The sequence below is a fragment of the Orycteropus afer genome, unplaced genomic scaffold, assembly GCF_000298275.1.
Source record: "Orycteropus afer afer isolate SDZICR_OR568_19922 unplaced genomic scaffold, OryAfe1.0 scaffold00483, whole genome shotgun sequence".
Lineage (NCBI taxonomy): Eukaryota > Metazoa > Chordata > Mammalia > Tubulidentata > Orycteropodidae > Orycteropus > Orycteropus afer.
In genome coordinates this window covers 2,016-16,131 of record NW_006922070.1, presented here as the reverse complement: position 1 = coordinate 16,131, position 14,116 = coordinate 2,016, and the positions used below count along the sequence as shown (strand labels likewise).

At 36.1% G+C, this 14,116-nt stretch overlaps 1 protein-coding gene across 1 annotated transcript in view; it reads right to left on the bottom strand.

Annotated features, from left to right (window-relative positions):
- The window catches only part of MICU3 (mitochondrial calcium uptake family member 3), a gene marked incomplete at its 5' end in the record, with an annotated part of 88,548 nt that extends 81,206 nt beyond the window's left edge, over positions 1-7,342 (bottom strand). Inside the window, 3 exons of the mRNA XM_007954954.1 lie at positions 776-858; positions 2,572-2,619; positions 7,264-7,342. Of these exons, the coding sequence (XP_007953145.1) occupies positions 776-858; positions 2,572-2,619; positions 7,264-7,342 (210 nt within the window). The remainder of the gene's footprint in view (positions 1-775; positions 859-2,571; positions 2,620-7,263) is intronic.
- Positions 7,343-14,116: the final 6,774 nt, after the last annotated feature.

Below are 14,116 nucleotides of genomic sequence, written 5' to 3'. Positions count from 1 at the left end.
AAAAAAAAAAAATTAATTAATGGGGCATAGATAAACTCAGAATTGCCAGTTATCCCCACAGAAGAAAATATCTGACACATTTTGAATTTCCAGATAACATATACACAATTACAATCATCTTCACACACTGAACATAATTTATATTGTAATAACATAAATATTAAAAGGAGCTCTGGTGGCATAGTGCCTAAGGCATCTGACTGCTAACTAGAAGGCTGGTGGTTCAAACCCACCAGCCACTCTGTGGAAGGAAGATGGGACAATCTACTTCGGTAAAGACTTACTGCCTCAGAAACCCAATGAGGGTTATTATGAGTTGAAATCAAAGTACATGAGTATATCCTTCTTTACAAATTTAAGGTGAAAGCATAAATTTTTCATTATTTTCCCTTTACAGTTTTTACGGTAGTATTCTCAGTAACACAAAAGCCTAAAAAATATAATGTTTAACAATTGATAAAATCCAGCATATCACATGTTGGTGTTAGGTGCTATTGTGTCCCTTCCCACTCACAGAGAGACCCTATGGACAACAGAACAAAACACAACATGGTCTTGCACCATCCTCACAATTATAGCCATAATTGAGCCCACCATCGCAGTTGCTCTGTCAATTCATCTTGTTGAGGGTCTTTCCCTTTTGTGCTGGCCCTCTATATTACTAAGCATGATATCCTTCTCGAGACTGGTCCCTTCTACATGACCAAAGTAGGTGAGACAAAGTGTGGTCATTCTCACTTATCATATACATCATATGTATATATCATATACATACCACCAAAAATTCCTTTTTATCCACCATTTCATTGCCATCAGTGTCAAACATGTTGAAAGCTATTCTAAAACCTGCATGTGGCTCTGCCAGAAAAAATACAAAAAGTATTCATGAAATGGAAAAATGTGCTTTCAAGCTAAAGTTCACATTAGTTGTAAACTGTTACTCATATTCTGTGCAGAAATACTTTCTCCATCCAAGAATATTAAAAATAACATGTTATAATTAGTTAAAATACAATGAGTTATACAGAAGTATACATATCACTGGTTCATACATTAACATATTTAGTAATAAACTTGGTAACAATACAATTTAAAAGTGCTTGTGCAAGACTCCTTGAATATCAACAACAAAAAATTTGACTCTTTCTCTTCTAAAAGTAAGTATTTCTCTTTCTTATCTGAAGTTTGTCAGTTTGTTTCAAAGGAAAATGTCAGCTGATCATATCTGATATATTTTCAGTATGTTCAACTATTTATAGAGCACCAGAAAAAAAAATGTGACTCGTCCATGAACCAGTCCCAGTTCTGATTCCAAAATGACCTACAAAAATAAATGTCAAGCAATATGATAGAATACAAAATGATGAACTTTTTTTTTTTAAAAAAAAGACATTGTGGTTAATAGTGTAGAAATTGCTTTAAGGTAATAAATCAATGAGTAGAGCACTGAGGTAAGGCAGCCAATTTTTAAGATAATTATTTCATGTATAAATTCTAACACCAAGAAACAAGAAGCAAAAGGAAAATATTTGACATTTTCCATAAATAGTTCCTATTTTGGGGCTTAAACTTTAGAGACTTCAAAAGGGAAATATAAAGTAAGAAGCTTGAATAAATTAATTCCCATGTCTCCAAAAAACAAGGAATAATTTCCTTTTCTGAGAAAGACAGACTTTCATATATTATTAACTGCTTCAATTTTATGAACTTTCTAAGGTTCAATCCTTTTTCCCCTTTACTTCTAAAGCACAAAGAAGAAAACATGACAGAAGTAAACTTGAAAGCATCCTTTAAAGAGCTTCTCAGTGTGCATGCCTTTCTCAAAACATTTGACCTTTGGAGATGACCGGCAATAAGTTTAAAAAAGGACCTCCCACAGATGCACTTGCCACAACCTGTCGTGAAATTTTGAACCTGGCAATGGAGAAGCATATAGTGCTAGTTTCCTAACCAGTAACAGCTGCCTCTGGAAGAACAGAAATGGATACTAGTCTTTTGTGCAAGCTCATTTCTTGCATGCATTTTAGAGACCTAAACTTTGATTACTACTCCCTAAAGAAAGGAAAAGTTACATCATTTCTGATAAGCAAATGTTAAGCGTTAAGGTGTTCTGGTTAACTAGGTAACTTTACAAGTCTGTGAGACCTATTGACATCCACTCCTCTAATTCTTATGGTAGTGTTCATCATTGATTAGAACTTGCATCATCATTACAGCTTTCCAGTCTAGAACAATCTCAAGTAGACCAATTACTAACTGAACAGTACTAGCACTTATATACTTCCTGAGCCCATCCCCTAGGGTTTATTTTACATTAAAGCAAGTATTGATATATGACATAAAATTTATAATTTATGAGCATTTTATATGATAAGCCATAATATTATTTATGTTTTTGACTCTTGATAGTGCTATGCTTAGCATTTTTTTGTGTGGCGTTTGGATATGAATTTTGTAAAACAGCATGGATATACCTAAAGTGATTTTCAACAACTGAAGAAAGATTTGCTTTCTAAGATTCAGATTAAATATGAAAATTGCATACACAATAGATTTAATGAGTATACTTACTTGTTAAAATACATAAAAGAAAAAGATATTCTGTATAAGAAATTACACCTAGAAGAAAAATAATATCAATTATGATGATTATAAAAAACTACTTTAACTTCATATTTATCAAAGTAAAATATTATTCTCACAATAGCAATAAAGCATGAAATAACATAGCTTTAAAGCAGGTGCACTAAATATTGTTATAAATTGTACTAAATTACTATTATAAAATCACAACGAAACAAGCAACAAAATTATGTCTCTGCAGAAACCTATACAAAATCCTATTATTGCTCAAATATATTTGTAAAAAAAAAGCACAACTATAATAACTATAATGTTTACTTAAGAGTTATAAATATTAAACTTGTTGCTAGTTTTTAATATATAAACTTACCATAAAATAAAAATGTTAGAGATAATTAACATTGTGAAGAGCTCCATAGTTAACACTTTTCTCCTTTCATCATTTATTATTCTTGACAAACTTAATGCTTCTATTAAATGTATTCTTCTAAGAAGTTTTTATTTTAATTAAATGGCTTACCCTTTTTGTGGGAGCTCTGGTAGCATAGTGGCTAAGGCACCTGACTGCTAACCAGAAAGCTGGCAGTTCAAACCCACCAGCCACTCCTCAGAAGGAAGATGGGGCAATCTACTTCTGTAGTGATACTTTCTCGGAAACCCAAGGAGGGGTCGCTATGAGTCAGGTCCGACTCGCCAGCACATAACAACAACAACAACCCTTTTTGTATATCATATCCTGAGTTCACTGTAATCCCATAATAACAAATTTTAAAAAGGTATTTGTTTGTAGTAAACAAATACACACATTATGTTACTACAATTTTTGCTTTTGGATTACAAGTGGATAGTAAGAAAATCAAATTCAAGAATAAGCCTATAACACTTATCTAAATATGAGATAGTCCTTACATTGGGTAAAAGGGTATAAGAAAACTTCAATAATGAGATTGTGAAATTAAAATACTATTTTACCTGATGTTCTTTGAAGGTACCTCTTTGTCACAGAACAAAGAGAAGAGGAACCACCGTCAGGCAGTTTGTCAGAAGACACGAAGGAAGAAGGAACTAGCTATGAGGCCTTGAAAGCATTCCCTTCTTTTGTTTATACTAGAATATTGTGACCTATACACAGATAGTTGTGGCTGATTGCCATGAATGTTATGGTAGAAAGATTCTGGAATGGTCATTGTCTATAAAGATAAAATATTTAGATTCCATAGGGATCACTTAAAAAAAAAAAAAGTATAAATGAAGAAATAAGAAAGGGAAATTGGATCGGAAATGGGACTCCTGCCTCTTCAATCTCATCTCAATGACTGGTACTCTAAATGATCTGGTAGAATTCATAGAGATATTGGTTGGTATAAACAAAGAAGTTCAATAACTTTCAACTGTTAGTTAAAGATTTTCCCAAGCAAAAGAATATTTAACAGGGAGAGTCCTGGTCATAATCATCATGGCAGGCCCGCTATAGAACTTTTTCTTTTTTTTTTTTCAATCAGGAACATAATTCTCTATTTAAAATATCTTTATGAAAAAGATAAATTTAACTTAAGAATTAACTGGTTTTTGAGGCGGCATAATCCAAAGGGAAGGAGAACAAGTAAACCCTATGATATAATTTAATAAAAATGATGAAGGAGAAGAGAAATACTTCTGAATCTGAAGACTTTTAATACTTCTCAATTACAAAAATGGAAAACGCTAAGACTAATCTTTCAATTATTTTAAGACTACTCAGAATCAAAGAATAAAAATACATCTAAAGCATATAGTAATATTGTGATGTTTACAAACGGGATTAGAAAGATGCCAACTAAATTTCTTTAGAAAAGACAATGAAAAAAATTTTTAAAAGGTGTTCCTTATAAACAATAAGCTGTTTAGTTGCTGTATCATGATACATTATAGCTGACTGTTATAACTAACTCTATAACACTGTTTCCACAAAATATAAACAACAAATAATAATTTTTATGAATCAGATAAATTTCATTTAAAAATTAATCAGCAACAGCTCTGAAAATTTAGCTTTAAAATTTCTTTGCCATTTAATCTAATAAAATTAGTTTTGGTGTACTTCTTTACTTCACCAAATTTAATGGCTTTAAAACTTTCTGGGATGATGGATTACCTTGATAAATCTGATCAATATGACATAGATTTGCACTGTCTTATTAGATATCCATATGTGGGTAAGTAAAACTCAAAAAAAAATTAAAATTCACTTCCTTGGTTACACTAACAATATTCCAAGTGCTTAACAGCCACTTTTGGCTAGTGGCTACCATATTGGCGATTACACATGGAAATTGAACAGCTCCATTACTACAGGCAGTTCTACTGGACAGTATTGAATAGAGATAGCATAGTGCCTAAGGCACTTGACTGCTAACCAGAAGGCTGGTGGTTCAAACCCACCAGCCACTCCTCGGAAGGAAGATGGGGCAATCTATTTCTGTAGTGATACTGCCTCGGAAACCCAAGGAGGGTTGCTATGAGTTGGGTCTGACTGACAGCACATAACAACAACAACAATAACCCATAAGGGTTGGTGTGGGGATATGAAAATATGCATGTAACATCAGAAGGATCAGAAAATATCTAAATCCAGGGCTTTCAGATTAAAGTCCTCTCAACTAAAAAGACTTTCCTTATTGCATGCATTTATTTATCTCAGATTATATTTGATAGAATTCATACTTTCCCATGAAAGATATTAAGGAAATATTTTTTAAAATTCATCAGGTTTACCTGATCATTCATAGCTTTGAATTTTCCTGACCTATTATACCACTCACTCTATGACCAGACTGATAATCTTTAAGACAACCTCCAGAAGAAAATTTCTTTTTAAAACTTTTATGAAAAGTATACAATAAAAGATAAAGTGTCTGTTTTTTTTAGATTCTCTTGTGGCATAGTGCCTAAGGCATTTGACTGCTAACCAGAAGGCTGGAGGTTCAAACCCACCAGCTACTCGTCAGAAGAAGATTGGGCAATCTACTTCTGTTGAGATACGGCCTCGGAAACCCAAGGAGGGGTCACTGTGAATCAAATCAACTCGACAGCAGTGAGTTTGGTTTGGTTTTTTGGATACCAAGTAGAAGTAATTTTAATTTCTAATTCTACTTAGATAAAATACATGAATCATAACTACTTCTTTTGAGCATTTGGCTTCATGCTAATGTAGACACATTTCAAACTAACATGGGTTAAAATTGATGAATCAGAAAAATAAACATATCATTTGTCTAATATTTTAATTATTCTTATGCTGAGAATATAAAAAGTATGAGTTCTGAGGAATCATAGGTTAAATTATAAGGTTAAAAAGATTTTATGCATCATTTATTACTATAACCAAAAAAAAAAAAAAACCCACTGCCATCGAGTCGATTCTGACTCAAAGCAACCCCTTGCTTTGGATTTCCAAGGTGGTAAATCTTTGTGGAAGTAGATTGTCCAGTCTTCCTTCCACGGAGTGGCTGGTGGGTTTGAAATGCCAACCCTCCAGTTAGCAGTCAAATGCCTTAGGCACTATGCCACCAGAGCTCCTTATTTATTGCTAAAAATAAGTATAAGTATGAAAGAACACTGGGATAAAAGCCCTATCTATTTAATTACAAAAAATGAATTATGAACTGTATGAATTAAAGAACTGAGTTGGATGTACGGATATGGATAATAGGGTAAGTTGAAACTGGTGGATTTTTCAGTGAGTCCTTTTAACAAAAAAATTAATTGTGGTAAATATGTATTTAACAAGTTGTTTGACATTTTAACATTCTTCATGTACATAACAGTCACATTAGTGTTGGGGCTAAATGAGCACTATTTTTAAAAGAGGGAGCTCTGGTAGCGTAATGCCTAAGGCATTTGACTGCTAACCAGAAGGCTGGCTATGATTCAAATCTACCAGCCACTCTTCAGAAGGAAGGTTGAGCAATCTACTTCCATAGTGATACTGTCTCAGAAACGCAAGGAGGGGTCGCTATGAGTCTGATCCAACTTGATGGCAGTGAGTTTTTTTGTTTTTTTTTTAAAGAAACATGCAAAAATTATTTTCACAATGATTATATTTAAGATTATCTGTAATTTCTCTGGAAAATGGAACAAACAAAAACAGGTATTTGGAGATCCAGTATTTCTGAAAAATGTATACATACATATAACATATATATACACACATATAACCTATACTTTCCAATATGGTTAAAAAATGTTTATTTTTTAATTGTAAAAGTTAATTTTATTGTAAATAATTAGGAACATTAATCACATTATCCCTCTAAAAAATTATTATTAACCTTTTGGTCTTTTCCTTTTCAATCTTTTCCCTATATATACTAACTCATATAAATATTTATATATATATATATATTTAAAGAGCTCTGGTAGCATAGTGGCTAAAGCACTTGACTGCTAACCAGAAGGCTGGTGGTTCAAACCCACCAGCCACTCCTCAGAAGGAAGGTTGGGCAATCCTACTTCCGTAGTGATACTGCCTCGGAAACCCAAGGAGGGGTTGCTAGGAGTCGGGGCCGACTCAACGGCACATAACAACAACAACAACAACATATATATTTAAAATATTTTTATGAGGAAATTATGCATGTATAAATAGTACAAACAATATAGTGTCAATATTAAAAAGCATAAATACTAAAATTAGCTTACCTCTTTCTTTAAGATTTCGAAATAGCTTTGATGATCCTTTCCAAACTGGTGGTGTTTCTGAAAGCATTTGATTTAATTCCTATGACATAATGCATCATAAATACAGATCAATAGGTAAACCAATTATTTATAAAATAGATCAAAAACATATTTAAATACATATGCAAAAAAACAATTACTCACTTAAAAGATCTAAAAAATGGCAATATGTACCCTATTCTAAACCTGTGGTTCTTTCAACCTCAAAATCCAATTTTTTTGTCCACAATTCAAACATTAACATAAACAAAGTTGTTATATTATATTCTCAATTAGAGCTATGATATTCTCATATAAATTTTATACTTTGAGGTGCATATACATACCCAAAGCAAAAACAACAACAAAAAATGCCACCAGAACTCCCTGCATATACATGTTAAAAAAACAAAACAAACAAACTTCACTGCCATCGAGTCAGATCTGACTCATAGTGACCCCTCTTTGGGTTTCTGAGGCTGTATCACTATGGAAGTAGATTGCCCAACCTTCCTTCCAAGAAGTGGCTGGTGGGTTTGAACCGTCAGCCTTCTGGTTAGCAGTCAAATGCCCTACGCACTATGCTACCAGAGCTACTGGGCATCCAGGCTTCCTTGTGACCCTATAAAGCTCCCTAAATCTAGAAGGAGAAAGATACATGTTGGGAAGGCGGGTAGTCATCGCCAACTTTGATAAAGAAATCTACCTTTTCTATGGCATTGTTTATAAAACTCTTTCTAACTGGTTCCAGAATTTAAACTCACTCAGTTTTATCTTAATTGTCCTATATATATATATGCATATATGTATATGCATATAGGATATGCGTACAGGACAATTAAGATAAAACTGAGTGAGTTTAAATTCTGGAACCAGTTACAAAGAGAGAGCTTTATCAATGTCACAGAAAAGGTACATTTCTTTATCAAAGTCAGAGATGACTACCCGCCTTCCCAAAACGTATCTTTCTCTTTCTAGATTTAGGGAGCTTTATAGGGTCACAAGGAAGCCTGGTTGCCCAGTGGCTAAGCACCTGGCTGCTAACCAAGCTCGGTTGGTAGTTTGAACTTACCTTTGGCTCTGCAGAAGAAAGATGTGGCCACCTGCTTGCTTCCATAAAGACTATAGACTTGGAAAGCCTATGGAATAGCTCTACTCCATCCTACAGCATCACTGTGAGTAAGAATTGACTTAACGGCAACATGTTTGGTTTTGGTTTTAGAGGACCGCTAAGGAGCACTGGTGGTACAATAGTTAAGCACTCAGCTGCTAATCCAAAAGCAAGCAGTTTGAACCTACCAGATGCTCTGTGGAAGAAAGATGTGGAAGTCTACTCTGTCCTATAGTTGCTGTAAGTCTGAATCCACTCCATGGCAACCAGCTTGGTTTTACAGGAATCTCTGGGTGGTATAAACAGTTAAGTACTTGACTATTAGTCAAGAGGTTGGCAGTTCCAACCCACTCAGAGGTTCTTAGGAAGACAGGCCCAGTAATCTGCTCCTGAAAGGTCAGTTTTGAAAATCTCATGGAGCAGTTCTACTCAGTACACATTGGGTCATCATGAGTCAGAATCAACTGAGCAACTAACAACAACAGAGTAATGGAGGAAGGAACCTTGGTGCAAAGAGTTAAGCACTTGGCTACTAAATGAAAGGTTGATAGTTTGAATCTATATAATGGCTCCATAGAACACTAGGCTACCTCCTTCCATAAAGATTACTGCCAAGAAAACTCTATGGGGAAGTTCTACTTTGTCACATGGGGTTGCTACAAGTTGGAATCTACTCAATGGCACTCAACAACATGGTGAAAAAGGAGTCCTTGTGTGGCACAAACTGTTAAGTGTTTGACTACTAAGTGAAAGGTTGTCAGTTTGAACCCACCCAGAGGTGCCTTGGAAGAAAGGCCTTGTGATCTGCTTGTAACAGACTTGAAAACTCTATGGGGGGTTCTACTCTGCAACACATGGGATCACCATGAGCCAGAACTGACAGCAACTGTTTTTCTGTGTTTTTTGAATTAATGGGAAAGGAGGAATGCTCTTAGTTGCTAACAGAAGACTGGATGTTCATGCTTACCCAGAGATACCTTGAAAGAAAAGCCTGGTTATCTTCTGAAAAATCAGCTACTGATAACACTATAGTGCATATAATTGTACTGTGACAAATATAAGGTCACCATGAATTGGAATCAACTCAATAGCAAGTGGTTGGTTGGCTGGTTGCTATAGTACAGGAGTACTCTGGGTGGTGCAAAAGGTTAATGCACTCAGCTGCTAACCAAAGGGTTGGAGTTTTGAGTTCACCCCAAAGCATCTCAGAACAAAAGCCTGGAAATCTACTTTGAAAAAAATCAGCCACTGAAAACCCTATGGAGCACAGTTCTACTCTGACATACACAGGTCATCATGAGTCAGAATCAACTTGATGACTGGCAACTGTTTTTATGTGCATGTTTGTTTATTTTATAATAAAGGAAGTAGATGACAAAGGACTATGTTAGAAAGTAATAAAGAATATTTTAATGGTGACTCAGAGAATGATGACATTAGATAAAGTGGAGGGCAGGGGTATTGAGTTATTGTGGCTACTATTTCCTTGTTTTTCTATTTTTAACCGAAATATTCAGTTAAAAAAAAAAAAAAAACTTCAGTTGCTCTTGGTCAACTATTGTTTTTCCTTTGTTTTAAATAAAAATATCATAGCTGTGGAGAAACTCCTTTGGAGATTTAAACATTGAAATCATTTTTTAATCTATTGTGAATACAACAACAACAATGCAATGCACCACTGTCGAGTCAGATCATTTTGGTTAATTATGAAGTAAACTAAACTAAAGGATTTGGTAAGTTGAAATAATTTGAAATAAAAATTAGTCTCTCAAGTGACGTATTAATAAGACTAGAAACTACTTCTTTCCAGATTTCATTCCTATTACTGAAGGTGTGGTTCCTAAAAAACCTGGGAATCACCTAGGAGTTTTTTAGAAATGCAGAATCGCAGGCCCAACTTCAAACTTATGTTGGTGTGTGGCTTGTAGTCTCTGAGCCCTCATGTTTGGTTTTTCACTGCTCCCATGGCTGCTGCCACCATGTGTCCTGCCTGGCCACCCTGCTAGTCAATGCCTGTGGAGAGATGCCGAGCTGCTGACATTCAGTCCTTCAGGGGTTCTGATTCTGATTAGGCTCCCAGAGATCTGCTCAGAGTGCAGCAAGCCTAGATGCAGCCAACTGCAGATGCAAGTCTGCAAACCCTGGAGGCTCTGAGCACTAATGGAGAGCCAGAACAGCTTGCAAGCTTACTTTGATAATATGGATCGAATATATACAAACACATGAATTATACATAATGTATTCACACATCCAAATCACATAAAGCCTTATTTCACAGAATGGATCATGGATGTTAACTGATGCATACCTGTAGTTCCCTTTTAAAGGATATAGGCAATTTTATTAAGTAAGTGAGGGACAAGGCCTAAAATAAAGACCCAGGATTATGTGTACCCTGATATCTGAAGAAAACTAGGAAGGCCTCAAATAGCCTAACCACAAGTTCCCCTCCCCACTGTGTTCCAGGGGACAAGACCCCTTACATAAACAATTCTCATTATTATGGGGACCAATTTAACTATTGCTTCAGATAAAAATAATGCTTATTTATCTCTGAGTGCTGTTGTAGCTGCTATCAAGTTGACTCTGATTCATGCTGACCCTGGGCACAAAAGAATGAAATGTTGCCCAGTCCTGCCTATTGCTCACTGTATCAGCATGTTTCAGTCCATCCTTGCATTTACTGTGCTAACCCATCTCACTGAAGGTCTTCCATGCCCTCATGGGCCCTCAACTTTACCAAACATTACATTCTCCTCCAACAATTAATGACGACATGTCTAAAGCAAGTGAGTTGGATAATGTTCTTTGTGATCCAGGAGGCTTTTATTGGCTAATTTTTAGAAGTAGATCACCACGCGTTCTTTCCTAGTCTGTAAACTCTGCTAAATCTGTCCATGGTGGGTAACCCTATTGGTAATTGACACTGGTGGCATAGCTTCCAGTATCATAGCAACATATAAGCCACCACGTATGACAAACTCACAGCCAACAGCAACTTCAATTGCCTATCACATCTTAGAAATATTCAAACAAAACAATCATATCCTCCTACATAAACCAGGGCCCTGCAAAACATGTGGTGTCCTCCCCCAGACTGTGAACATATGTGACAAATAAACTGTTGTCAATCTCATCTGTCCAGGATCGAGTGTCATGTGCTCAGCTATCCCCAACTTTAAGGTAGGAATCCCTCTTTAAAAGGATACAGAGTTGGCAATTAAAACAATGAATACAAATTTCTTATTATGTTGTTGTTGTTGCTGTTAGGAGTTGAGTCGGACCTGACTCATGGTGACCCCTCCTTGGGTTTCCAAGGCAGTATCACTATGGAAATAGATTGCCCAACCTTCCTTCTGAGGAGTGGCTGGTGGGTGTGAACTGCCAGCCTACAGCCTATATCTTTTTGTGTCTTGTTTTCTTATTGAATTTTAAGAATTCTTTGTATATTTTGGATAACACAATAATATATATATATATATATGTATATGTGTGTGTGTGTGTGTGTATATATATATACACACATACATACACATATATATGTATATGTGTGTATATATATATATATTTGTGTGTGTGATTTAGGTGAAAATTTACAGAGCAAATTCACTTTCCATACAGCAGTTCACATATACTTTGTCTCATGACATTAAGTACAATTTACCACAATGCAACAGTTCCCCTCCCACTTCCTCCCCATAGTTACCTCTTCCTTGTGTCCATCCCTCCATGCACTCCTGCCCCCTGAGCTGTCTCCCTGTGCATAAACAGCTCTTCTTTCCTCCATATTTGTTCTCTCCAAGGAGTGCATCTATCTCAGGTAAATGTTCAACTCATATGCCTGTCTTTTGTTTGGCTGGAAGCCACAGGTATGGGTTCACTTTCAGACCCGAAGGACAGCTAGGGGCCATTGTCTCAGTGGTTCCACCAGGCACTATCAGATCAGCAAACTGGTCCCCCGCCTTTTTTTCTCCAAATGATTTTGAGTTTTGTTGCATATTGCTCTCCCTCTCTATCCAGGATCTCCTACATAGATCCCCCTCCAAGTGGTTGACAGTGGTAGCCGGGCACCATCTAGTTCTTCTAGTCACATAGTCGTATAGGCTGCAGATCACATGGTGTACCAGTCACTAGGACTAATTGTTTCTATAAGTTTTTGATGTTCTTCTATCTTCTTTGCTCTGGATGAAGAGAGACCCATCCTTACATCTAGACGGCTGCTAGCAAGCTTTTAAGATCCCAGTTGCTACTCACTTAAGTAGGAGGTGAACAATGTTTTGTGTAGTATGTTATGCCAGTTGAGCTTGATGTCCCCTGTGACTATGGTCCTGAGCCCACAAGTTCAACTACTCGGTCTCTCTGGGTAGCTGCCTATGACCAAGAAGTGACTACAACATTGCCCTTATCAGTTCTACTATACACCTGGGAATTCTGATCATACAAATAAACTTATAGGACCACTGTCTGCCAACCCTATACATGGTCTTGGGTACACTCCCCGCTTTACAGACATACCTAATAGTTCAGCCCATCCACCCATCTATCCACCTGTATACCCATATTTGCCTTCACTGACAACACAGTACTGTATGTGCAAAAGGGTTCATCCTTGTTGTCAGTACCTCTCATGTACCTCTCTATGTATTTCTTTTCCTCAATGCCACCATGTTGATCACTCATTTGGTACACTGCCCTTCTCTTCACCCAAATAAATACTTATCTCTACCTATCTAACACTGTTCCCTACGCTCACTTCGCAGCCCTGGTAACCAACAAAGAAAATTTCCTTCCATAGATAAACCTTTCCTTGACTTTTCCAATAACGGACTAACAAATATTTGTCCTTTTGTGATTGACTTATTTCACTCAGCATAATGGCCTCCAAGTTCATCCATGTTATGTGGTGTTTTGCAAATTCTGGGTTATTCTTTAGGGTTGCATAGTATTCCATTGTGTGTATATACCATAGTTTGGTTATCCATTCCTCAGTTGATGGACACCTAGGTTGTTTCCATCTTTTGGCTATTGTAAATAGTGCTGCAATGAACACGGGTGTACAAATGTCTGTTCTTGTCATGGCTCTCACTTCTTTAGGATATATGCCTACTAATGGAATGGATGGGTCAAATGGTATTTCTAATTCCAACTGTTTAAGGAATCGCCATACTGCTTCCCACAGTGGTTGTACATTTTACAGTTCCACCAGCAGTGTATGAGAGTCCCAATCTCACCACTCCTCACCAGCATTTGCTTTTTTCTGTCTTGTTGAACTTTGCTACTAGTGCTGGAACAAGATGATATCTCTCTGTTGTTTTGATTTGCATCTCTCTAATAGCTAATGATTGTTAGCATTTCTTCATATGTTTGTTGGCCGCTTGAATATCCTCCTTGGTGAAGTGTCTATTCATGTCTTCAGCCCATTTCTTAACTAGATTGCTTGTCTTTTTGTTATTGAGGTGTTGGAGTGTTCTGTAAATTCTAGAGATAAGTCCCTTGTCAGATATGTCATTACCAAATATTTTTTTCCAATCTGTAGGTCCTCTTTTGACTCTTTTGGAGAAGTTCTTAAAGTACATAAAGATTTGATTTTTAGAAGGTCCCATTCATCTAGTTTCTCTTCTGCTGTTTGTGCATTTTGGGTTATGCTTGATAGTCTATTTATAACATATATTGTTGTTGTTGTTGTTATGTGCCGTCAAGTCGGCCCTGACTCATAGCGACCCC